General features: G+C 41.5%; 1 protein-coding gene across 4 annotated transcripts in view; it reads right to left on the bottom strand.

Moving 5' to 3' along the window:
* phkb (phosphorylase kinase, beta) overlaps positions 1-25938 on the bottom strand; it is a 102819-nt gene that overhangs the window by 1241 nt on the left and 75640 nt on the right. Inside the window, exons 17-30 of one of the 4 annotated variants that reach the window (XM_084000628.1) lie at positions 14587-14670; positions 13635-13739; positions 12327-12409; positions 11555-11645; positions 9140-9198; positions 8729-8891; positions 8110-8191; positions 7761-7818; positions 7328-7418; positions 3790-3995; positions 3066-3200; positions 2595-2724; positions 538-645; positions 89-229 (exon numbers count right to left, since the gene is read on the bottom strand). In XM_084000628.1, coding sequence (XP_083856754.1) covers positions 89-229; positions 538-645; positions 2595-2724; positions 3066-3200; positions 3790-3995; positions 7328-7418; positions 7761-7818; positions 8110-8191; positions 8729-8891; positions 9140-9198; positions 11555-11645; positions 12327-12409; positions 13635-13739; positions 14587-14670 — 1536 coding nt within the window. Of the gene's footprint in view, positions 1-88; positions 230-537; positions 646-2594; positions 2732-3065; positions 3201-3789; positions 3996-5036; positions 5128-7327; positions 7419-7760; positions 7819-8109; positions 8192-8728; positions 8892-9139; positions 9199-11554; positions 11646-12326; positions 12410-13634; positions 13740-14586; positions 14671-25938 lie in introns of all 4 variants that reach the window. The other 3 variants (XM_084000626.1, XM_084000629.1, XM_084000627.1) reach the window with 3 other exon arrangements.

The following is a 25938-nucleotide window of genomic DNA, read 5'->3' as shown; positions in this document are numbered from 1 at the left end:
GATAATTTTGTGGTTGACAGGTTGTGTTCTAAGGAGAAAATGTTATAATATCAGTTAACCTGACAACTTGGGAGGAAAAACCTCTCACCTGTTTCTCTATGCCGTCAAAAGTGCTGCGATCTCTCTGGAAATCATTGAAGGCTTCCTTCACCAGGTTGTCCAAATCCACTTTTTCTCCAAACTCCAGCTCTGGGTTTCTCTCCAGCAAAATGGACACCACCATTAACAGCTAGTCAAACAGTGGAGATAAAACAAGGTCATTAGGTACTATGGACAAAACAACAACAATGTCAGAAATAGAGTTTTTAAAAGAGTAACCAGGATTTTTTAGTGAAAAGCTTTAATTTCACTGAATACAGACGGCCATAGAGACCTGCTACTGACTGACTAGATGAGTGATCCTGGACAAGCTACACTGCATAAACAGATATAAGTGATGCTGACCCAAAATACCTAGATAAATCAGTATTATATTGTTTAGAAAAGCATACACATCTGTTTTCATTCTCTTCCTTTGGTGATGTTGGACCTTCTTACCTCCACGATGATTTGCCTGTACTCCGGCAGGACGATGTTCTTCAGCATGTCCTCCACCAGCAGAGAGAAGTTCATCTCATACATGGTCATGTCTGACAGAGTGGGTTGCTATAAAAATAGAAATCAGGTTCATGTGAGAGTAAAAGAAACATGTCAGCTGCAGAAATGTCACTATAAATTGTCTTTCTTTGTCCTCTTGCATGTTTTATGAGAAACAGATATTAGAATCAAAGTGACTCCAGTTCCAAGTATTTGGAAAATCATGCTCACTAATAAATCAAATAAAGCTGCAGTGAGTGTGTGTAATTGTGTTGCTTAGTAGGTCCGAGATCCAGCAATTGTTGCATAAACTGTACCTTTAAATTGGTGTCACAGTTCTTTTTGTCAGTGTGTATGAAAAAAATATTATCATGCTAGTTAACCTCATCAAGCCCTTCATCAGGGACATTTTGACTATACACCTGTTCATGCAATTTTCCAATAAGCCAATCAGATGGCAGCAGTGCATGTCTGTCTGCACTGTTGGATTTCGGACAGTGGGTTTGAGTATTTCGGAAACTGCTGATGTGAAAATCAAATGTTGATGAAAACAAAAGAGTCTCAAGAGTTTTTACTCAGCGTGATGTTAAGGAGATAAAACACATCAAGCGAGGAGCAGCTCTGCAGGCACAAACAACTTATTGATAAGAGAGGTCTGAGGGGAAGGATTGGACTGGTTGGAGCTGACAGAAAGGTTGCCGTGACTAAGACAACCAGTCTTCACAACTGAGCAGAGTCAACAGCACATTGAACCATGAGACAGATTGGCTGCCACAGCAGAAATCCACGTCAGGTTCAACTCGTGTCACCAAGAACAGAAACATGAGGCTGCAGTGGACTTAGACTCAGAAACACTGGATATGTAAAGACTGGAAAAACATAGTCTGGTCTGAAATGAATTTTTGAGAGGTAGCTAAAAAAGTCTAAATCTATACATGTCACCAAGTGTAGATGGTTCTAAACAAACAATCCTCACATCAACTACGTTTGTTGCTGAGGATGCAGGATCAACACCAGTCCATGAAAAATACCAACTAAACCTATGGGCAAACAAAAGTAGCAATAAAACCAACCAAGAGGAGCTCAGAGTAAATATTCTGACTGGTGGGAGGAAGTTGTTAAAGGTCTTAACTAATAACATTAACAATGTATGAGTGAGATTTATAAGTGTCGGGAACTGGGTGTCTCAATAGAGACATGAATTACTGACAGCTCCAATAAGCCACAATGACACAATACAAATGGTGAAACAGCATTTAGCTGTTATGCTGCACACAACTGGAACAAACTACCAGCAGAACTGAAATCAGCCCCAACTGTGAAACATTTCTCTTTTCATGTGCTTATAGCTGAGCGCTTTTTAATAACTTTAAACTTGATCTATTTTCTTTTCTTTTACTTTTTTTATTCTTTTTTGCTCCTGTTTTTAACTCTGTGTTTTTATGCTGTTTTATGCTGTTCTGTCTTTATGTAAAGCACATTGAGTTGCCTTGGTATGCGCTATATAAATAAAGATGCCTTGCCTTACAAATACCTTCACATTACAATTAAATGTTCAACCATCATTTATTTTAGTGTTTAAACCTAAGTCTTTCCTACTGTGATATGTAATATCTAACAAATAAGACCAAATATCAGCAAAAACACCAAACAGATTATCTAGATCACTGAGAACTGAGTCTAATTGTTCATAATAATTATGTTGATTAAAAAAACAAATCATCATATAAAGGCAATTTTGGAGGCCCGCACTCACTAGTGGTCATGCAGGCGACAGTACTTAGAGACCAAATACTGTACCACTCAAAGACAAAAATATTTTGACAGGTTGATTGTGCAACGGTGCCTGTCCACATTTGTAGGAGAAGTAGAGCTAGTTCTTGAACCAACACTTTCAGCAACACTCTTTAGTTTCTAAGAGACAGGTTTCCGTACAGTAACACACAGTACACAGTGTCACCTTCAACCAGTGCTGGTCAGACTATCTATCCTGCGTCAGTGTAGGGGGAAGCCGGTACCTGCGGGAGGTGAGTCCCAGCCACCACGAGGCCGTTGGGGGTTCTCTCCAGGATCTGCCACACGCGATCATAAAATCCCAGAGGGGTTCTGTTCAGAGAGCCATCGATCTGACGCCGGTTCAGCCAAGACCTGAGGCACAACCAGGGTGAAAGCAATTCTTAGAAACAGGGGCAATACAATGTTGATAGCCAGTGTGCCACAGGAAATTGTGAATTAGATTAGATGAGATAAGATAGAACTTTAATAATTCCTGTGAGGAAATTGGGTTTTGGCAGCAGCAGATAATAAGATATGGATGTAGACAACACAGCGCAAAAGATAAAACAATTAAAAATAAAAAGATTATGCATCAAGTAAAAGTATTAAGATAAAGCCATGGTGCCTTCAAAGACAGGTTTGTGAGATGAAAGGGATGAGAGAGCACGGATTAATAGTCTTGGTAACTGAGTAATAGTGTGTTTGAAGAATACCTGCCAGTGTGCTGAGGCTGCAGGACGTCCAGCAGGAGCTGCTTGATGTCGCCAGGAGAGATTTGGTAGATGTCCTGGGGGGGCATGTCTCCTGCTCGGATTTTCAGCTCATGTTTCATGGCCTGGACGATCCATCTGGAGGTTTTTTTTTTTAATTATGCACAAAGATACACACTTGCTTTGATTTCCATTTACCTGTGATTTTAAGGTGATCACACAGATCACAAGGATACTGTCACCAGCATTCCTCCACAGTGTTATTATTATTCAGGGAGCATCTGACTACAATAAAGCCAAGAACAGAAGGCGCAGATGTGGCTGATGAAGCTAATTTTCTTGATTTAGAAATGAGTAGTTCATAGTTTACACTGTAAATAAGCTCAAAACATTCCTTCCAACATGGTGTTTTGATTTCCCTGACAGTGTTCTCAGACTCATGTCAAAAGAGATCCAATCAAATTCTGAAAAGTCTCAGTCGTGCAGCTGCACTGCGCATTTAGAGTGAGAACTGCAGCAATCATTGGTATAGACAGATATTTGACAGCTACAAGTTCTCACTGTTTAGGTTGGGTAAGAGAAGAAAATAGGCTGAGAGAAAACTGCAGTCAGGGCTGATGCTCATATGGAGGTTGCATGTGCAGGTAAATGTCTTGAACACCAGTGAAGAGGAACTTTAGCAATGCGCGTATGTGCTTGTCACCACTGCAGCAAGACTTTGTCCTACCCGACTCTGATCTTGATCATGCCGCTGAACAGCTCTGGGTTGTTGGAGATTATCCACCCGATGTGGATGACCAGCTCCTGCTGAAGAACAGCCTCCCGCTCTCCACCCTGAGGGGCGCACTTGCGGTAAATGATTCCCTGAATCACCCCAGGAGACAGCGGGTTGGAGATCACCTCCTCTTCTTGCCCGAACAGACCGATGGTCACCTGTCAGACACAGGCGCGCACACATGCACACACCAGAAAGTCATCAGCAGCACATCACACTTGTTCTATCTGTGCAGTGCAGGTGCACAGACACGTGTACATGTGCAGACTCGCATGTGTACACGGTACTTCCTGCGAGGTGCAATCTCTACAAGTATCTTTGTTCCAAAACTCTGAAATTGGCCTCCTCTCCCAGAGTCACATAAAAGTGAGTGGGAAAAAATGACTGATTCTGAGATTACTCTTTTGTATTTTCCCCCTCTGAAAGCCATCTCATGAAAATTACACCTCAGCAATCTTACTGATGAGAGGACACACTTTTATCTCTGCCTTCAGCTGATGAAATCCAGCATCAAACCTGAATCAGAATTGACTTAAATGGGGTGGTGCCTCTTATTCCTTCCAACCGAGCTGTTATTGTAGCAGGGGGAGACAGCCGTCTCAAATTTTAAATCAGCTTTTCCAATCATGTTGAGGGGAACATTCCCTCCGGTAGGCAATCTATATGCAGATTCACACCTTGAGCTACTTTGGCATAATGAAATGCCTAAAACTGTTCAGAAGGGTAAAAATGAGGCGAGATAACTGACACTCTTGAGAGGAGGCTAATCTCTGAATAACACTTGACAGGAAATGATGCGCTGAAACTCATCCAGTGATAAGTTGGATGAGGGACTGGCATCAGACAAAAGTCCCAGGTCACAATACATCAATGGGCTTGTGGAGTGTGTCTAGACACGTGGACACGGCGCATAAAGGGACTCTAGTGGTCATGCAGGTCACGCTCGCAGTAGCCTCACTACAACTACAGCTGAGGTACACACACAATGGAGGTAAGCTCTGATGAGAGGGACAAGCATGCAGCTCAACATAGGATGACAGCACGAGGAGCTAATAATCACACATTTCTTATTTCATTTTTCTAATCAGTGAACATTAAAATAATTTCCTGACATGTCGTTTTTCATAAACATAACCTAGCAATCCTCTTAAAGAAGGGCTAGGTTCTACCCAGGCCCTGCTGACTGTGGGTCCACTTACCTGCTTGCCATGCACTAAAACACTAGTAATACTGGGGGCAAGGCTGTCCACTAGCTTAGTTAAGAGACTGGCGGCAAGACGGACAACGGACCTAGTGGGCGAAAAGACACAAGAACATTCTTGACATTGTCACAGATTACAACTAACAATTTTCTTTAATTTGTAAAGGCTGTGGAGGCAATTCCTCCAATTTACTGCAGCCTGTGTTGTAAGCTACTCACTGTATGAGTCAACATTGTACGAAATTTACTCTCAATTTAAGATGATTGCCAAATTTCAAATACTTGATTTAACATTTTTTTTTAAACTTTAAAAATCATTAACATGATAAAAAGGCAATTTGTTTTTCAGAGGAAACAGCTAGATAAGCTAGTTGCTTCCCTTATCTCACTTTAGCAATTCAATTAACACAGTATCCAAACATCAGAGTGAAAGTGAAAACAAAACCCAATGAATTCCTTTTGAAAATCAAACATCAATTTTATATTAAATATTTTTCTTAATTATCCATTCATTAATTTCTTGTAGTAATCTGAACCCTGAAATTAAAAGATGCTGGCTTTAACCAAAACATTTTAATGTTCACTAATTTCAGAATTTGTTATATTCTACAAGAGTCACTGCAGCCTTCAAGCTACCTCCTCTCGTCTGCAGGGATCCTATGAGGAAAAAGCAGCGCACATTAACTATGGTTATCTTCACATGAGAGCTCACAGCCGGGGTTGCTATATAGACACACACACACACACACACAGTCAGAGAAGCAGTGAAGGAATGAAGTAATTCAGTTATTTCACTAATGGGGGTCATGAATATCATCATCTGAAGTACAGACTCCATTATTATATGCTGAAGACAACTCTTGTTGTGTATATGTGTGTGAGAGAGAGAGTGTGTATGCATGTGGCGTTATTCAGTGCTTAAACCTGTGAAATACAAAGGCACATCCTGAGCACAATGAGCAAAAAGACAACAAAGCTTTAATGTTTAGAAGGCATGATGTGGTGTCAATCCACCGATGCTTTGTTGGGGAACCTATTTCAAGCTTCACTTCCTGGCTCATGTTAGGTAAATGAGAAAGTAAATTGAACTGCGTATTGACGCTCTTTCGCACCAAGTTGAAAATTAGCCTCCAGGATTTTTTTTCTTCTCCTCCTCTACTACCATATAATCAAATTTCTCTGTACAAAAAACCCTTTGAATTAATAACAGCGTACAATAAAAGTTGTCATGTCAGTCAAGTTGACACAAATCACACATGGCGCAGAAAACACTGACCACTACAGAGGGAAAACAAAACGCTCACATGAAACATTGGAATAACCACTGACACCATTAGATCAATTATATGTGAGTGGGGCCGGCAGTATACCACAAATAAAAACTGTAATTTGGCAACTTTGCAATCGAAGTGGAGGACCCCAGCTTGCCAAACATTTCATTTAACATTATTTGCATATAAGATCCTACTCAAAGTATTTTTTAAATTAAAATCACAGCTTCATTCATGCCCTTGCTGCATATTCAAACTGAAGTAATCCATATAAACTAGAAAACCTGCTTTGAGCCCTTTGTGTCTACTGTTTTCATATCTACTGCCACAAAGTTAAACTTTGTTTAATACTTTCTATTTACTTTTGTGATAATGCATTTGTGAGATGTTCTGCTTCCACAACAGCTACCAACTCTGCCATCTGAGCACAGACAAGACAGGAATGGAATAACAGTGAGTTGTTTACAGCATCAAATGTACGAGCCAAATATTATTTCATTTGAAGTATACAGCCGGCCTCAGAGCAGTGAGGGATGCTGCAGAGGAACAAAACAGAAGAGGAGAGGGTCCAGCGTCTGCAATGGTTAATAGAGAGAAAGCAAACACTGATGACAAGCTCCAGTACACATTGGTGTCGAGGCGACTACTAGCTTGGCCTAGTTGGCTATCATTTTAGCAAGATGCTAAGGTACTAGCCTTCTACTGCAATACACTACCTCACCCAGGGTGTCTACTGGTCAGTTAATTATCACAAGGAGAAGTTAAATCTAAGTTTTCTTCTTTTCTTTTGAGCCTGGTTCATTTAAACCAAATAATTAAACTACTTTTGAAATAGCTAGGCACAAAATCAATCCTTTGGAAGTTTGATGGATTATTTCATCTGACTTTTGTTTCTGTTGACACCCTGGTTATGAGGGAACTAGCAGCTGAACCCCACACAGCTCTCAAGGTAGCTAGCTAGCCAGCTAACTGGAGGAAAACATGCAGCGTCTTCAGTCCATCTCTGCCTGGACATTACCTGTTTCCCATGCACCAGAATTGTGGTGATGTGAGGAGCTATAGAGCTGGCAAACTTCTTGGTAATTGTAGCACTTTGGCGCACTGCCAGCCTGCAATGCGGTCAGATTGAATAACAGCCATTTGAAAGATAGTGTTATGTGAGGATGAAAGATGGGGAAAGAACAGTTATTGAAAAAACTTATTAGGTTTAAGGGACCCCAACAAAAATCTCAAACAGAATTCTAACATCTCATGAAGTTTTCTAATATGAACTCCAAACACCATACTAAACCATTAATTGATAACTAATGACTGACAAGATCATTGGTCAACAAAATATAGATGTGGGTACGTCCAATTATCCTCTATATCTGTACACACACACACACGCACACATTGATGAATGAAGTAAATGTGTGCATTATAAGTGTTTGTGTGAGAGGGTATCAGACCAAAGCTTCCTGCTGCCTGCTCTTCTGTAGATCCTCTCCAGTTCTTCCATCATGGTCTCTGGAATCACAAATAGATTTTTCTGTGTTGAGGCGTTAGAAAACACCACAAAGACATACAGTACACAGTCGTGTCCAAATGTAAACCTTGACTGCAAACATAATGGTCAATAGCCTACGCATTCAATCTGCATTGATTAAAAAGAACTAAGTGAATGCAGCAAAACATTAGGTGGAGATACTGCGAGATGTTAATATTGATTTTAGTGGACCTGCTAAGTAGTGATGCATCTGATATGACAAGATTTCCCTTGCAGTTGTATCTCTTGGTCAGTTTCAACACACTGCTTACCATCTTTGGCAAGGAAGTCTGGTCCTTCTCTCCGAAGGAGGATTACTGCAAGCTGAGCCTGACTGGCCAAACAGTTGGAGTCCTGGACAACAACACACATACAGACACAGGCAAAGATGAGCTTAGTCGTGCATACAGCAGTTATGCATAATGGTAAATAGGTTTTTACAGCATTGCCTCAGTTAAATTTGACAGCAGTCTTGATGTATGTGAAATGAAAAGAAAGGATTTTAATGCTGTCAGGGGAAGTCTGGGCTAAATGGTTTGGTTATGATACTTTTAAATGTGAATGCATTTTAGCAATCTGTGACTTCAGAACACTTCACTACAAAACTTACATGACAAAAATACACGGTGAAGAGAGTGTGAGAAAGTGTATTTGCAAATCGGATGGCAACCTAAAAAAAGATTCTAATCTGTTTTACTGCATTACTATGGAGAATTGACTAGTAGAGTTCAGCTCTTTATGTTGCAACAAAATAAAGTTATGTATTTAACTTTGTTTTGGTTTTGCTCCTCTACTTAACTTGTGTTTTCTAATTAGTTGAAAAATGAATTTAAAACTAATTTTGACAGCAGCTATTAATCTCTATATGTGTTTGTGGCCCCTTCAACTCACATGGAACTTCTGGATGATCTCTTGGGTGGGCTTGTTCAGCCACTCCTCCACACTGATCTCCGGCTGCTGCTCCAGGTCTGAGGCGTTGGGCGTACTCGTCTGTCTCTTCACCTTGGAGTGTTTGGGCAACTCCAGCTCCTCAAAGCTCTTAAACTCTGAGATCCTAACATACACATACATTTTACTGCTTGTTTTTCCCATTTGCAACAATGCACATTTGAGGTGAAAAACTGAATAATGGCAACAATGTTCCTTTAACCTTTTGGCATTTCATGCTAAACTGATCTATCGATCCTGAAAAACTGTCAAAGCAAATGTCCATGTCAGTTGCACTGAAGTTTAGCAATTATGACAGGAGTCAATGTGCTGACCTCTGACAAATCAAACTAAAAGACTAGAAAAAGTTCTTACTCTGCCTCATTAACACGCAGGAAGTCCAACTGCTCCACCACTGCTCCAGATATCAGGGTCTAAAAGAGGTTGATGAGAAAAACAAATGTTTAATGATTTATTCTGTCAATAAGGCTGCAACATGCAGAGGCAACAGTGAGAAAACAGTGAAAAATTACAATTCTAAGACAGTGCTGTATAAAACACTAAGAGGTTTGTCGCACGATTCAGTCGACAAAACAACAGTTTGAATAATGCAGTTCATAACAAATAACTCGCACAGTAGTAAAGTGTGAACTCGGTTCAATGTTTCAAATGTTACAAATGTTTACGGCTGTGGTAACAAGTGAGTGTGTCACTCAGTTATGCGATGATAAAAGTTTGCATATTTAAAAGCACAGCTGTGTGGGAGTAAAGAGCCCAGATCAACAGGACTTGCTGCTGTGGTCTAAATGTGATATTAGCCATTCCAACTGAAGTCAAAACAAAAATAAGAGGTATATAGGAGAGCAGCAATCCTGCTCCACATAACAATGAGATGATGAAGAGGGGGATTGTTTCAAAGCTGTAGGAGTTGGTTGTGAAGTGAATAACAAACACGCGAACGGAAGGAGGAAGTTTAAAGCAAAAAAAAAAAAGAAATGGGGGGGGGGGGGGGGGGGCATAGATATGAAGAAGTCTCTGCTGAACACCGCAAACACTCTGGCAGAGAAGCCTGGAAAATCTGTCATGAGTTTGACAAAGCAGTTGGTTAAGGTTGTGAGAATAATTCTAGTTTTACCTTTCGGTTAATTTTCCTTTTCTTTCCTGATCCTGCTACTTTTCTGTCTTTCACAGCTGGGCAGCTCTCTGCAGCTCTCTGCAGCTCTCTGCACCTGATCACTTCACCTTAATGACTTCATGGCCCTTCCACCAGCTTCAAGAGCATCTGTCCTGATGAAGCTACAATGAAGTAAAGCTGAACAGAATTAAGAGTCAATGCCTTTAGTTTGCAATCCTGTACGTTTACCTTTCCTCCCCGCAGGCATTGCAGGTCCACTAAACCCCATGACTGCTACTCTGCAGCACTGTGGCTTTCACTTTATCTGTTACTCTTAAAATCCTTGTTTAATTCAAGCCTCATGACACAATTAGAGTTCCACTAATTTGCACTGATTCATTAAGCTGTGTTGTGACCAATTCAGATTTCTCAGAAGGTACAGTATGGACTTCTAAACTATTCAGTAATGGTAACTTAAAGTTACATTCAAGTTGTCCCAGTGTAGTTTTTTCTTTTTTCTTTTTAGAAATCACAAAAAGCTTCACCCTGATGATTTTTGTCTCTTTTTTAAAAGCAGTCCAGGCTCCGGCCGGCTCCAAATTTCCAAGGCAAACAAAAATAGACCGCCTTAAAAATAGAATCTGACAGACCAAGGTCAACACAAAGATAAACACTGATGTTGCTATTGAAATGAGGAGGGACTTCAGATTAAGGGCTGAGGGAATTTTTGCTTGTTACCAATTGTTGAGCCAATGTTTATTTCACAGACAGCGGTAATGCCCAATAAAGAGAGCAGATGGCATATTCTCCTCTGACAGGCATCTTTATGGAAACAATCAAAACAGAGGAAGTAACAATGGAATAATTCAGTGATTTGACTGTATAGATCTATTGATGCAACACCATCAGTCTGCTCAGTAAAATGTTTATTGTTCATTAAAGAGGCAGAAAATGGTTTATGATATAATTTATACCTGTCAGGGTGTAATTGTAATGGACAAAATATAGTGACATTACAGTACAGTAAAATGTATATTGAGCAAAATAGTAGTGATTCATCTGCTACAGTGTAGGCAAAATGTCAAATAAAAATTTGTATTCATTAAAGTCAACTATACTGGAGGAAGTATCACATTTATGGATATGTGTGCACACATAACGTTGGTGCTTAAGTATACATGTGTCCTTGAGACATTTTTTCCTGCAGTTTTACACCTTGCTAAAATGCTTGTGATCTTACATAAAACCAGGAAGACTCAAGTATGTTGTGACAACACTGGTGTTGAGCGCTTCACACCTTTTTGTCCATACAAAGAAAATGGGTCACATGGGACATGAACGTTCAACGTTGTGTAGCATTTTTTGTTGTGTTTAATATTTTGAACCGTTTTTTGAACAGTGACAGTTTGGCTTCTGAACAAGCCCTTGTTTTGTATAAGAATTTAAATTTAAATTGTGTTTATTTATTAGTGAAAATCGAATTGATTTAGCTTTTTTGCTGTTGTTACAGAAATCACACTTGAGTCATTTTGTAACAACACACCAGTCACTCATTGGCAACATGTTGAACGAACCATCGAGAACATTTCTATAAATATGCATTCTTGATATAGTGTGATTTACAGAATAAAAGACTAATTGCATTATTATAGAAAATATTTTTCAGATTCACCAACCTGAAGTCTGTCAACGTGAACTTTGACTCCTCCAATGTTGCCCTTCTTGAAAGATGCCAGCATGTCTAAGACTGGGTTGAAGCGACTCCCCCTGGTGGCACAGAAATTAAAATGTTTCGTATAAAGGTTTTTTCTTTTAGTTTGATCATTTCTCTGAACTATTATCTTCCACACATTGTATCAGTGTTAACAGCACAGGTATGAAATCATTACAGCTAAAACTTATAAATCGGCCCACTTCAACCAAACCCTCACTGCTTTATTCGGCCTGTTGCTGCCATCCATACAGGTCACCATCCCGATCAATAGCAAACTAATGACTATTGAGTCGTCTCTGTGAGAACCCACTGGCTCATTCCAGATACTGCAGTGTGGCTGTTTAAGAATTTGTAGCACATTTAACATATGGCTCCTTGGATAATGGTCAATATTGCTGTAATCAGCCCACCAGCCAAGCTGTAGTGATACAAATGAGAAACATTATCGCCCAATCAACAAGCACATGCAGTAGCACCCTCCTGCTATAAAGATAAATAGGACATGTAGAAGGAAAGACAGGTACAGAGGGAGAGAGAAAAATATTGCATTAAAAAAATGAACCAAATTGCAGTGTGACTGTCGAGACATTTTGTTGTGTGCTTAAGACGGACCGAAAAAGATAAAGGGTGATGTATGGAGAGATAGGAGAGGGGAGAGTGCTGTGAGGAAACTATCAGCGGATAAGAAAGACAGAAAAAAGATTAAAAAAGCTATTATGGAGTGTATATATTACTTGATGTTATCCTCACGGATGAGAACCAGGAAGAGAGGACGTCCCCGCATCTTCCAGCACTGTTTGATGAACTGCAGGGCGTTCTGTAGACAGATACACACACACACACACACACACACACCATTTCATCATGGGCATGGACATACTGTAGGTTCAAAGATTTCACTGTCCACTGTTTCACCACTGAGTCAACCAAACTCACTCATTTATTCACCTTGCAAACAGATTTTTAATTTGTTTTGGATCAACATTCATAAAACTGTCAAAATAAATAACTGATTGGTTTTGTGGAAAGATTCAAAATACACAGCTTCACTAATATTTGAATCTATTTCTGAAATATTTTATTTCTGTTTAACAATATTAGACTTTATACTTAGTGTCTGAATGAAAGGTGGCCAGGGCCCTGTACAGTTATAGCATTGGCTTATTTATTATAACTTACATACAGTATATAATTCTGTTCAAACATGACTTTGAAATATGTTACAATATATAGTACACATGTTTTGGGAATTTCTGCCCCTGCGTGTATACATATGTCCTCTCTCCCTTGACCTGACTCTGAGGACAAACAGAGAAAGAAAGAGGGGCTGACACACAGCATGAACTGCTCTGGGGATGTCGCTGTAGTGTGCACAGGTGATCTCGGCCCTACGGCAACCCTGAAGCTGGAGATTAGTGTCTGCAAAGAGATGCTTTCATAACTGTTTAGAGAAAAACTGTCAATAACTGGCTGGAAGCTGATCCGCTATTGTATGGTATCAGTCATGGTTTGACATTTTGGAAAATACTTTAGTTTTTTTTTTTTTTTTTTGCCTGTCGTTGCAGAGGACAATAATGTCTGTTCTTTTTTTACATTATGATTTCGGTGCAGATCTAACAACCAGTAGTGAGTTTTAGAGATGCTTCTGGGCAGTAAGCTGTTTCCCCATCCCTGCACAGTCTGTTTTATAGGTCAGGCTAGGCTAACTGTTTTCTGACACAAGTACTTATGAGAGTGGAATCAGTGTTTTTTCATCTAATCTCATCAAGAGAGCATATTAGTACATTTCCCCAAATGTCACACTATCCCTATTATTAAAGCTGCAAGAAAAATAATTCAAATGAGAGAGGACTAAGCTGTGGTTTGATCATGTTTGCCTGCCAACACAATCATCAGCATATTGTTCAACCAATCAAGTAAAGTGCAGAAGATGGGTTGTTTGGAAAAAACATACAATCAAACAAAAGCAGCATTTTCACAAACGCCTATGAGGACTTCCTCTGTGGAGCTGTGGCTCAGCTGAAAGTGTGACCCTGACTTACCTTAATGTCATCAATCAGCAGCATTACATCCTGGGACAAGTAAAAGTCACTTAGATCAAACACTATTGGGTAGCACACCACTGTCTTGCCCAGGATACGATAAATCTGGAGGGACACACAAGCACACACACCATTGCATTAGAAGACGGATGGCTCACAAGTAGCCACGTATACATTATTGTGGGCAGCGTAGAAAACAAGCCATCAATCCTAAGATAGAAGGGACACACCACAGCTACACAATACAACCACTCCTGATAACACACAGTGCATACACACAACTGGTTCAGCTAGCGCCTCCACACATACAGATTGTGACTGGAGTCCATACACATGTGCAATCACACACCCGTACAGACACACTGATGATGATAATGTCCTCTGGCAGTCTGCCATCTTCCCCATAAATGTTCCATTATAATATTGTCTTAGCAATGCGTTGGGAGCCATGATTCATTTGTTTGGCGATGTCTTTGTTTGAGAAAGCTGCTATCGCTCAACTTATTTGGTCGTGCTGTGACCTTCATTTGGGGGAAACTACAAAAAAAAAAAAAAACAAGGAAGATATATTAGCATGCACACACTGACTACACAGACATACACTCCCAAGACCACATACAGGCAGCAGCTTAGCATATGATAATGCAGCTCGTCCTCAGAAACACCTAAATCTCTTCAGCATTCACTGATGCGTACTTTATGTGTGAAAAAGAGAAACTATTTTTTGTTCTGGCTCTGTGTTGAGTTTCTGAGCCGCAGTTGACTCCTCTGAGCGCCGGGAAAAAATATGCAGATCAATTACGTGGGAGTTGTGTTAGTGGTGGTCACCCATGACCTGAGCAGCAGGGCAACATGGTGTATGAACTCACTTACACTATGTGTGTACATGTAAGTATGCACATGTGTGTATGTGTATATGTGTTTGTGTGTGTGTAAGGGTGAAATCATTTACCTTGCAGGTCCCGATGCAGCCCACTGGTCTCTCTGGACGCCCACTCACGCCCAACTTCTTATTGATGCCAAGGAAGCGGTATGCCTACAGTAAGACACACGCACACACACATTTACATTATGTTAACATATAGATAGAAGCAACTATTGTGTCAGTCAACATACATTACAGTAACATTCACATTGCAGATGTAACTGCTGGCCTTTCTGATATGAAGGAAAACTAAAATGCTTATCTGGACAATTCCCTGCGATCACATCAGCATCGCTTTGAGATTAAAAAATATCAAATTTGATTTAAAATGTCATGCAGCTTATCATAATAAAAGTGTGAGTCCCTCATTCGTCTGTCCCACTGAGATATTTCTGTCGTTCAGCCTTCATAAGCTGAAGAGACCGCCATGTGCCAGCCTCACCTCATGGTATTAACTCTATGTAATGTTATGAAATGTGGTGGTAATGAAAGGTCCCTACGCTGCCATAAGTAGCACGCTTAGTGGACCCAAGTACACCCATGGGCACTGGAGCTGATAACAGTGATACACTGAGATGGAGAGGACCATACAAGGAAACACTGAGACCTGGTTGAGTCCTGATACTTTCCATGAATCCCTTTGTAAAAGTAAATAAATTCAGAGCAATGTTCAAACAATGGATGTTCAGTTTTACACAGATGTCAACAAAAGATGGATCTTTTTCAGCTCATAAGCAGACTGCCACATGGAGAAAAGCCTGTATAGTGGCACATATTGATTATAAACATGCATAGAGGAGAAAATAAAAGCTGGAAAAGCAACAAAGACATGAGAGAAACATGCAAAAGAAGTGCTTTAATTTATGCCAACATGCAAGTTAACAAACTTGAGTGAAGTACAATGCTGCGATAAGTCACTGGATGCCTCTTTAACATGTTAAAATATCTACCAGCAGGGATATTCTTTTGCTGAAACTATGGTACATGATCTTATTTTTGGAGAAACATTAATTTGAAACTGTGAAATTACTTAATGAATCATCTAAAAGATATTTTAAATGTGATATTAAATTGATGTTTTTGAGAACACTGAACACTTTCCACTTATTTTTAGCAGTAGGTGGGTTCAACTTGGTTGACATACAATCTTTTTACACACTGTTATTTCATCCTTTGTAGATTAATTAAGTTAGTCATGTCTGTTCTGAGCCAGATCCCACAATCTGAAAGTGAAAACATGGAGTCAAGTCAAATATAAAGAGAATTTATGAGCTAAAAACCATTAACATCAGCAGTGTAGGATGTCCAGCACAAAAAGGTCGGGAGAGATCTTGACATTAACGCTCATCTCCAACAGGGTTTTGGCTGAATACAATGAGCTCAGGATAGCTGGGGTTAAGTTTCACACCTAATTGGTGGAATGAAATCCTGTGGTATCTGTCAGAAAAAGTATGACCCATACACCACAGGGTCTATTTAGTTTTCTAGAGATGGTTCGGCTCAAACTTTAAAAACAGAAGCTCCCATTAACAGCACCATTATACACCAAAGTATTTTGCATTATTTGAGACAGTTGCAAGATAGTGTAATAATATACTGTATATCTGGGCTGACTTAGTGTGTGAAGCAGATCAATAGAAATCCTTTTCACATGTGCTGCAATAATTACTTAAAGTGCTTCCTGGTACATCAAAACATAACAGAGAAAAAAGGTCATGGCCTTCTTGCCCAGCCTTCTCTGAAATGCATTCATATAGCAGCAAGAAGGATACAGAGGCTCAGTTGCATTTCTTTCAGTTCTTCAGATAAAAGCTTCTTACTGCTGCGTTGCCTGCTGACAAAACACACTGATTCAAAGATAAAAAGAGATAGAAGATGGACATTGATTTCTCTGCTCTGCTTGTTTCGAGCGCAGTGGTGCGACACACTCGCCACAAGTTATCATTTATGTGTGTTTTGTGCATTACTCTTGTGTTTTCTGATGTCCCTGGCTGAATGTGGGTACTTGTTCCCTCCCAATCTGTCTTATCATGAAACAGCATCAGTTCACCCACACACTCAAGTGGCACAGCAGGAAATCTGCCCATCAAGTTCTCCGTGCCGCAGTCTACCATCTCAAACTGCAATACATGGTGTCAGCCAAAAGGTGGTGCTCTACTACTCCTATGCACATGCTGAAAGCTGCGAAAAGCTTGTACTGACCACAGCAGGGAAGGCTAAGGTTGGACCAATTAAATAAATTACAAAAAAAAGAGGGAGAGGTAGGCCTACTGTCTTTATGTTTAAAAAAAGAATGTAAATGTTAATTGAGGATTAAGCGGCACTGCAAATTACAGCCATAAAAGACAAGGAGGAGACCTGGAGGAGAAACGCATGGGAGGAACCTCTGCACCCAACACTTCCTGTGTGCAGAATACCAATGAAGAACGACAACACACAGGCAGCCTATCAAAGCATCCTTTCATTCCCTCACATTTCTACCGACCGCAGCACAAACAGCGAGTCTAGCAGGCAGGAGAGATAATAAAAAGCCATATTCAAAAGCTGTATTTTACACTTCTGCAGTGGCCACAAGGTGTGACAAAGTGCAAAACTTTTAATTCACCATGGAGACGTTCCTCAGGTGGATTTGAGCTCAAACATGAGTTCTACGCATTCTGGATTGGTGTCAAAATGGTGTTAATGTAAGTGTTGGATGTCACAGAATGAATGTAAAAGATTTACCTTGACAGCTGATACTGCCATCCAGACAGACTTACAGTAAGTAAAAAGCTCAAATGACACTGTACATACCTTTTGAATCTGGGATTAAACCTCCTGCTCCTGTGGCAGTTTTTTTCCCACTGGTTTCCCCCTGAAGTTTTTCTTAATTGTCCTACATCTTACATATTTCTTATGTGTAATTTAAAGTGTCATTTTTCCTCATGAAGATAAAGTACATGTATGGTCAGAAGGATATTTCATATGAGTTCTACGCATTTTATCAAATCAAGTGGGATTTTCCACATTTTTCTGTATAATATTATCTTGGATAACATTTGCTTGTTGTTCTACAATGGAGAAAAGGGATTTTCTACAACAGCTGCACTCAACATTTCTATGGGATTACTTTCTCTTTTTATGTTTTGTAAAAACAAGTGTTTGAGTTGAATTTAAAACTGTAGTTGGCACATGCTGCCTCAAGCAATGTCTCATGTATTTCCATAATCTCTGCTACAAAGGTCTTGAGCAAAAAGTTATCATGACCAACAGTCATTAGTGGCAAAAATATGACAATTAAACAGTTACAAATATTGGAATTTTTCTTGAAAGTCTTTTAAGATATCGTTTGGATGATTTGAAATGTTACTTGCAACATGTGAAGAAACTGAGAACACCAACAAAGAAAATGTCATCCTCAGTGACACCCACATTGACAATCTGGAATAAAACAGGGAAAGAAACAGCTAAAAGGGAGGTTATTTTGGGGGAAAGCAGTTATTTGCAAGGGGACAAGCTTTAGGGTGCGCGGGTGGGAGTAACACATTGTGAAATGTAATTGCCACTCTCCCATCGTCAGGCAGCTGTTGTCAACACAATCAAACGGCTGCGAGGGACGAGGTGAGGTGAGCATACGCAGCCTGCTGCACTGGAAATGATGGTGGCTCCAAGATAAACAGATTCTGTCAAGGAAGAAAAACTGACTGGGCTTTGGATTTAATATTCAGCACACTGCACTGCTCTGACTCACAATTGTATATCCATGTAAGAGGAAGAGCACCAGAAAAAAAGGCAGAGAAGGAGTCAGGAGGAAAAGGTAACAGATATGACAGTTCAAAGGCGGATGATAGCCCTGCAGGGGAGAAATCTTTGGTGTAATAAACATAATGGTGGTGGGGCAGGATGTAGGCCTACCTAAAGGGTAGAATAGGGTTAGAGAAGCTGCTGTGGTGGATAGGATATAGCAAGAGAAGGTCTGAAGGTAAAGAGGCCTGGATAAGAGAGGAAAACCCACTGAAATAACATGACAGGAGAAATTGTTTGTTTAAAGAGCATGGTGTGGAAAATAAGTCACACACCAGACATGACAGAAGAGGAATAGAGGCTCGAGAGAAGACCAGAGTGTGAGTGATGGATGTGACAGGAGACACAGAGGACAAGCAAATGGTAGACTTCAACCAGCTCACATGCAGATGAGGGACAGTATCGAGAGAAGACACTGGGGTTTGAGTGACAGACTCAATGGGAGTGAAACTGACATTGGATGTGGGGAAGTGGTTGTTGTCAGATATGGCAGCACCAGTGGTGTAATCTATGACGGATGAAAGAGGCCGAATGGACAGCTGTTGCTGAACTTGTTACCTGAGAGCAATCCCAGGTGTGCTGCCGACACTGATCCTGTATTATTTACATTTCATATATTCCTCATTGTGTGTCACATAGTGTTGGCCTTCAATAAATGGCTCCATTCTGAATCCAGTACCAGGTTCATTTATCTGCTGTTCTACCACATCTCAAAGGTTTTCTACTGGACTTTTCCTTAACATAAAGGACATAAAGAAATTCCAAGATGGGGCGTAAAAAGTAGTTGACTGTAGTGAACTGAGGCCATAAAGTGATGCAAATGTACAGTGACAGCACTCAGGTTTGGTATCAATATAATGGTGCCAAGTATGCCAAGAAAACTTTCCTCACACCATTATAACAACTGCAGCACTCCAGACTGTTGACACAAGGCAGGTTGGGTCCATGGATTCATGTTGTTGATACTAAATTTTGACCCTACCCTGTCTGTCACAGTAGAAATCAAGATTCAACAGACTAGACTATGTATTTCAATTGTGTATTTTGATAAGCTGCCTCAGGTTCCTGTTCATGGCTGACAGAAAGATGGACCGGATGTGAGCTTGTTTTATTTTTGATCCACCTCAAGGTTGAATATGTTGTGAGTTTGGATATGTTTTCCTGCTCAGCTGTAAAGACTGGTTAGCTGAGTCACTGTGTAGCCTTTCTGTCAGCTCCAACCAGCCTGGTCGCTCTGACCTTCCTCATCAACCAGGCGTTTCTGTCTGTGGAGCTGTTGCTCACTGGGTGTTTCTTGTTTTTGGCTCTATTATCAGTGAAAATCCCAGGAGATCAACACTTTCAGAAGTACAACCAGCCTTCAGACCGGTCTCTTTTTTCCTTATCCTGACGTTTAAATATAAACTGAAGCTCCAGCCCTGAATCTGCAGGATTTAATGCAGGTTATGCACACCACTGCCATGATTGGCTGATTAGAAAATGAATGAGTAGGTCGGTATAAAAGTGTTCCTAATAAAGGGTTAAATTAATGTACTGACAAACAAAACAAGCACTGCTCTTTTTGTATTCACACAATTTTCCTTTTTACTTTAAGTCTAATGACACTGTATCTGTCCTTAATTAAATCTATTTGTTTCATGTTTGTTAAGATACCCCTGCTCTTGGCCTTAGAGGGTCTAATTTCAAACAAGTTCCTTGTAATTGCCTTTTTATTTGCAGTTATTAAGCTCTTAAAGAGATATCCGGGAGTGTTTGTCTGAGTGAAACTGTCACAGAACAATTGAATTGTTGCACATGACTAAAACATCAGTGTGTCATTTGCATTCACTACTGTTTTATATGAGATGTGGTGAAAAAGTGAATACGATTTTTAAGACCAAATTCTTAAACTTTTTAGTAATACACATGGGATGTCAGTCAGGATTTGCCTGTGACACCCGGGAAGGCCACATTTACAGTTTTCTGTTGCCTTCTGATTTGAAATTCTTGACAACCTTATTCCATATCTTTAGAGATTCTGTTAAAATTGTATTATGTTCATTTTGATCGTCATCATGTTTTCCCTCTAGCTTTGCCTGAGGTTGCAGGTTGCCTAGATTCAACTCAATATGTTTCCATTTTGCTTGATACTCTGGGGAACACACATGACATAAACAATAAATATCATTTGAGCAGCATGGTAATATTGTTTGACATTTGGCAGGGCTCAGAGGGCTTAGACCTCCTTGGCTTTTATCAATCTCAAGTGTTGCAAATTTTACCCTCTGCCTACACCTACACAAACAAGCCTGGATATCTGTTTGTCCCGTGTTGTAAACTGAGAATTAGGGATTGAAGCAGGAGGACAAATCACTATCTGCACAGCCGGTTCATCTCTACCATCTCTATTCTTGAACTGAAGACCAGTTTTTTTTTTTTTTTTTTTATCTCAAACGAGCATAAAAACAATTTCATTGTTGATGGCCTTCTCATTAATCTCATACATTTTGTTTCAATCCTGGATGATAAGCATACCAAGGTATTCTATAGAATTTATCTCCAAATTTGAATTTACTCCGATCCTACAGATGGGTGTGCATCTTAAGCAAAGAACCTTTATTTTTGTGATGTTCAATTCATAACCTAACATCTGTCCAAAATTTTCCCAAATTCATGAAATATTGAGTTTGGGTGTCGAAGTTAGGCGGCAACGTCGTCTGTATGTTCCTAGAGTGATCCCATCCAGTCCATTGTTTTTCCTGATATCGCAAGCTAATGGTTCAGGGAGAGGGAGGGGCAAAGTCAGTAGCTCTGGTGGCGGCATCTATAGAGGTCAAAGCAGTCTGTCAAATCCCCACTGATCTAAATCGCAACAGTTACATCGCTATATAGAGGTCGATACACCTGTATAGAGAAAAGGCCAACTGGCTCTATCAAATGCCTTTTCCACATCAACGTTGACCAACCGGGCTGGACTGTAATGTGTAGAGTTTGTCGACCTTTTATGAATCCTGTCTGGTCTTTGTTAATTAGGTCAGGAAAGAAGCGTTCCAGTCTTTTGGAAATTATGGATGTGAATAATTTATAGTCTACATTCAATATGGAGATCAGCTGGTGAGATTAACATAACTCCTTATTTTTGCCTCCTTTTGAAATCACTGATATCACTGCTTTGTTAAATCAGCGAGGTATTTTACCATTTCTAAGGTTCTGTACCACAATATTGGAAAACCATCACCCTCTGGACATTTATTGTCAGAGAAAACAAAGATTTTTTAATGTTACCTTCATCCACTTTTTCTGTCTTAGAAAAGCTTAGATATTTTGTTAGTCATGACATTTGTTGCTTGAGGTTAAACCTGAACGTATTTGTTAAAGGATTAAAAAAAATGAATAAATGAAAATTTGATGAGCTGCTCAATTTGGATTTGATGAAATGGTATTAAATTCCAACTCTTTTGTTGAGAACAATAATGGACAAAACACCGGGCCTGTATTCACAAAGAGTCTGGGGCTGTATTCCTAAAGATTCTTAGTGCAAAGAGTTGCTCCTAGTGGCCAAATTCTAAGAAAATTCTTAGAATCATGATGTTTTCTTAGAATTTCTCCTAAAAGTTAAGAGTAGATCCTAGTAAAGATAAAAGCCTATTCCTAAAGAATCCTAGCTCTTAAGAGTGCTCCTAAGGTGGGATCTGTTAAGAGTGGGGAAGAGGACTTTTAAGTGGCCTAGGAGTTCCCTAAGCAAAGGACAGAATGGTGGACAGAAGAGGCAGGAGAGATATTCTCCAAACACTGGATGACAGTGAATTAATGAAACGCTACAGATTGTTCCTGTTCCTCTGTCCAGTTGGGTTTCCTTGTTCTTTTCTTCTCCATAGCTGTTCACTGGTTTGTGGTAGATTTCAAAGCCAACCAACACTGCTTCTTATAGGCCGGTCAGCAATCACAGACACTGATTAAAGCTGAGCCATTTTACCCTTGTTAATACCAAATTGAGTTGGAAAGTTGAAAGTGCAAAAATTACCAGCATGGTAATTAATATAAGCAAGTTTCACTATGTGAATACTGTGCAAGTTTTCACACATTTTGTAGGATAATTTTAAAGTATAGCTTACTATTCATTTAAAGCAGAAGTGAGTGATATATTTGTGTTAATATAAGTCTTAAATAGTTATATCTTCCGACAGCAATCACTTACATAGAGTGTTTGGACTGAAACACGGGTCTGTCAGTCCCTCTGCTCTGCTCTGAGCCGAAGAGAAAACATTTATCGTATCCTACAGTTTTTATCCAATGAGGAGAGAGAACGGCATGCAGGGCTGTGTGTGCAGCCAAGGAACGCCGTGAATGTGGTGACGTAGCGACGAGGACTGTTATGGTGCGTTCAAGGAAACTCGTATTTTTCCGACTGTGAAGTGGTACCAGTTCGATCTGGTACGAGTTCACCGGTCGGAAGTTACGAGTGGCCGTTATAGTGACTTTCACCGGTAAAACAGGTCGGAAAAACACGAGTGGGTTGCCTGGAACGCTACAAAGTCGTAAGTTGTGACTTGAAGCTGTAATTTACGATTTCAAAAGCCTGCCTGGAACGCAGCATTAGCGAAAACGACCGGATCACTCACTTCTGCTTTAACAGATATTTTGTTTTATGTGAAATATTTTTTACAATTACACAGTCTTCATAAGATTGGATTCTATGGTTAAATTGATCAATTTGAGGGTCCATCCTTTGCCGATTATCACCAAAATTATATTTTTTATCTATCTTTTTTTAAAGTATATTTTTGGGGCTTTTTGGCCTTTAATTGACAGAACAGTTGAGAGAGAGAGACAGGAAGCAGAAAGAGGGGGAATGACATGCAGGATAGGACTGCTCTACCAACTGAGCTAAACACCGCCCCTTTATCTAACTTTATGGATCAACCAATCACAGCGTTTGAAATGATGACTCATACCTAGCAACGGGGGTCAGCCACACCTCCTCACTAAGATAGGAGTTTCTGTCCACTCCTTGCTCAGAGTTCTCTGAGAGTGTTGTGGAATCACTCCTAAGCTAAGACTCCTTGCTAGGAATTTTTAGGTTAAGTTAGGAGCTCTCCGAGAGAATTCTCAGAATCTTTAGGAATATGGGCCCAGAGTTCTCTCAGAGAACTTAGCCTAGAAATAAAGGTATTCAATTCAATTCAATTCAATTCAAGGAGGGGACAAAAACCTTTAACTTAGTGAGGAGGTGTGGTTGACCCCGTTGCTAGGGATGACTCATTCTTTTTAAAGGTCAGGGGCCGTATTCACAAAGCCTTTTATCTTACCGCTAGGAGTGCTCCTAACTCGCACTAAAAGTTTTTACGTAGGAGTTTTTTCTTAAAAGCTATTCACAAAGCCGCTGAGACCTACTCTTACTAAGGATAAATCACTAAGAGCAAACTAAGAGTGACGCCCTGGTGACGCCCCGTTGCTATGGATTACGTCAATTCTCGTGCACGAATTCGAGGCGCTCAACACGGTGATTGGTTGTTGAGTGCCGGCGGCGCACCCCCGCCCCCTCCCCTCCCTCCTCCTCGCCGCCGCCGCCCGCTCCGCTCCACTTTTTTTTTTTTTTTTTTTTGCCGTCAGGTCCGACGGGGCTTTTTAGATGGCTTCGAGTCCAAACCACTCTCTCTGCTGCCAAGTTGGGCTCTGAACTTTCTGTCTTTCTCTCTGCCATCTGCATCTTTCTGCTACAGTTTTTGTCGCGTCTCACTTTCACTTTCAGCAGTGAGTGACGCTGTGCAACTGCAACTCCTATGAGGGTCAGTGCGCACACTCGCAAAGTGGCCGCTGGTTTTTTTTTCTTCCCACATTTGAATATTAATTTTCACATTCGTTGACAGTCCTAATATTATATCCATCCATCCATCCATCCATCCATTTTCATCCGCTTATCCGGAGTCGGGTCGCGGGGGCAGCAGTCGGAGCAGGGATCCCCAGACTTCCCTCTCCCCGGACACTTCCTCCAGCTCTTCCGGGGGGACCCCAAGGCGTTCCCAGGCCAGCCGAGTGACATAGTCACTCCAGCGTGTCCTGGGTCTTCCTCGGGGCCTCCTCCCGGTGGGACATGCCCGGAACACCTCACGAGGGAGGCGTCCAGGGGGCATCCTATACAGGTGCCCGAGCCACCTCAGCTGGCTCCTCTCGATGTGGAGGAGCAGCGGCTCTACTCCGAGCTCCTCCCGGGTGACGGAGCTCCTCACCCTATCTCTAAGGGAGCGCCCCGCCACCCTGCCGAGGAAACTCATTTCGGCCGCTTGTATCCGGGATCCCGTTCTTTCGGTCATGACCCAGAGTTCATGACCATAGGTGAGGGTGGGAACGTAGATCGACCGGTAAATCGAGAGCTTTGCCTTTCGGCTCAGCTCCTTCTTCACCACGACGGACCGATACAATGACCGCATTACTGCGGCCCGCCGCACCGATCCGCCTGTCGATCTCGCGCTCCATTCTCCCCTCACTCGTGAACAAGACCCCAAGTTACTTAAACTCCTCCACCTGAGGCAGGAACTCTCCCCCGACCTGGAGGGTGCAAGCCACCTTTTTCCGGTCGAGAACCATGGCCTCGGACTTAGAGGTGCTGATTCTCATCCCAGCTGCTTCACACTCGGCTGCAAACCGCCCCAGTGCATGCTGAAGGTCCTGGCTCGAGGGAGCCAACAAGACCACATCATCTGCAAAAAGCAGAGATGAAATCAAGTGGCTCCCGAACCGTACCCCCTCCGGCCCTTGGCTGCACCTAGAAATTCTGTCCATAAAAATAATGAACAGAACCGGTGACAAAGGGCAGCCCTGCCGGAGTCCAACACGCACCGGGAACAGGTCTGACTTACTGCCGGCAATACGAACCAAGCTCCTGCTCCGGTCATACAGGGACCGTACAGCCCTCAGCAGAGGGCCTCCGACCCCATACTCTCGGAGCACCTCCCACAGGATGCCACGTGGGACACGGTCAAAAGCCTTCTCCAAGTCCACAAAACACATGTGGACTGGTTGGGCAAACTCCCATGCACCCTCGAGCACCCTGCGGAGGGTGTAGAGCTGGTCCAGTGTTCCACGGCCAGGACGAAAACCGCATTGTTCCTCCTGAATCCGAGGTTCGACTATCGGCTGAATTCTCCTCTCCAGCACCCTGGAATAGACTTTCCCCGGGAGGCTGAGGAGTGTGATCCCCCGGTAGTTGGAACACACCCTCCGGTCCCCCTTTTTGAAGAGAGGGACCACCACCCCGGTCTGCCAGTCCAGAGGCACTGTCCCCGACTGCCACGCGATGCTGCAGAGGCGTGTCAGCCACGACAGCCCTGCAACATCCAGAGACTTGAGGTACTCAGGGCGGATCTCATCCACCCCCGGTGCCTTGCCACTGAGGAGCTTCCGGACTACTTCAGTGACTTCAGCTTGGGTGATGAATGAATCAACCTCTGAATCCTCAGCCTCTGCGTCCTCGACGGAAGGTGTGCCAGTGGGATTGAGGAGATCCTTGAAGTATTCCTTCCACCGTCCAACGATATCCTCAGTCGAGGTCAACAGCTCCCCTCCTCCACTGTAAACAGTGTTGGCGGAGCACTGCTTCCCCCTCCTGAGGCGTCG

The sequence above is a fragment of the Trachurus trachurus genome (genome assembly GCF_905171665.1).
Source record: "Trachurus trachurus genome assembly, chromosome: 3".
In the NCBI taxonomy this organism is placed as follows: domain Eukaryota; kingdom Metazoa; phylum Chordata; class Actinopteri; order Carangiformes; family Carangidae; genus Trachurus; species Trachurus trachurus.
The sequence above is the reverse complement of the archived record's forward strand: the minus strand, read 5'-3'. Positions and strand labels throughout refer to the sequence as shown.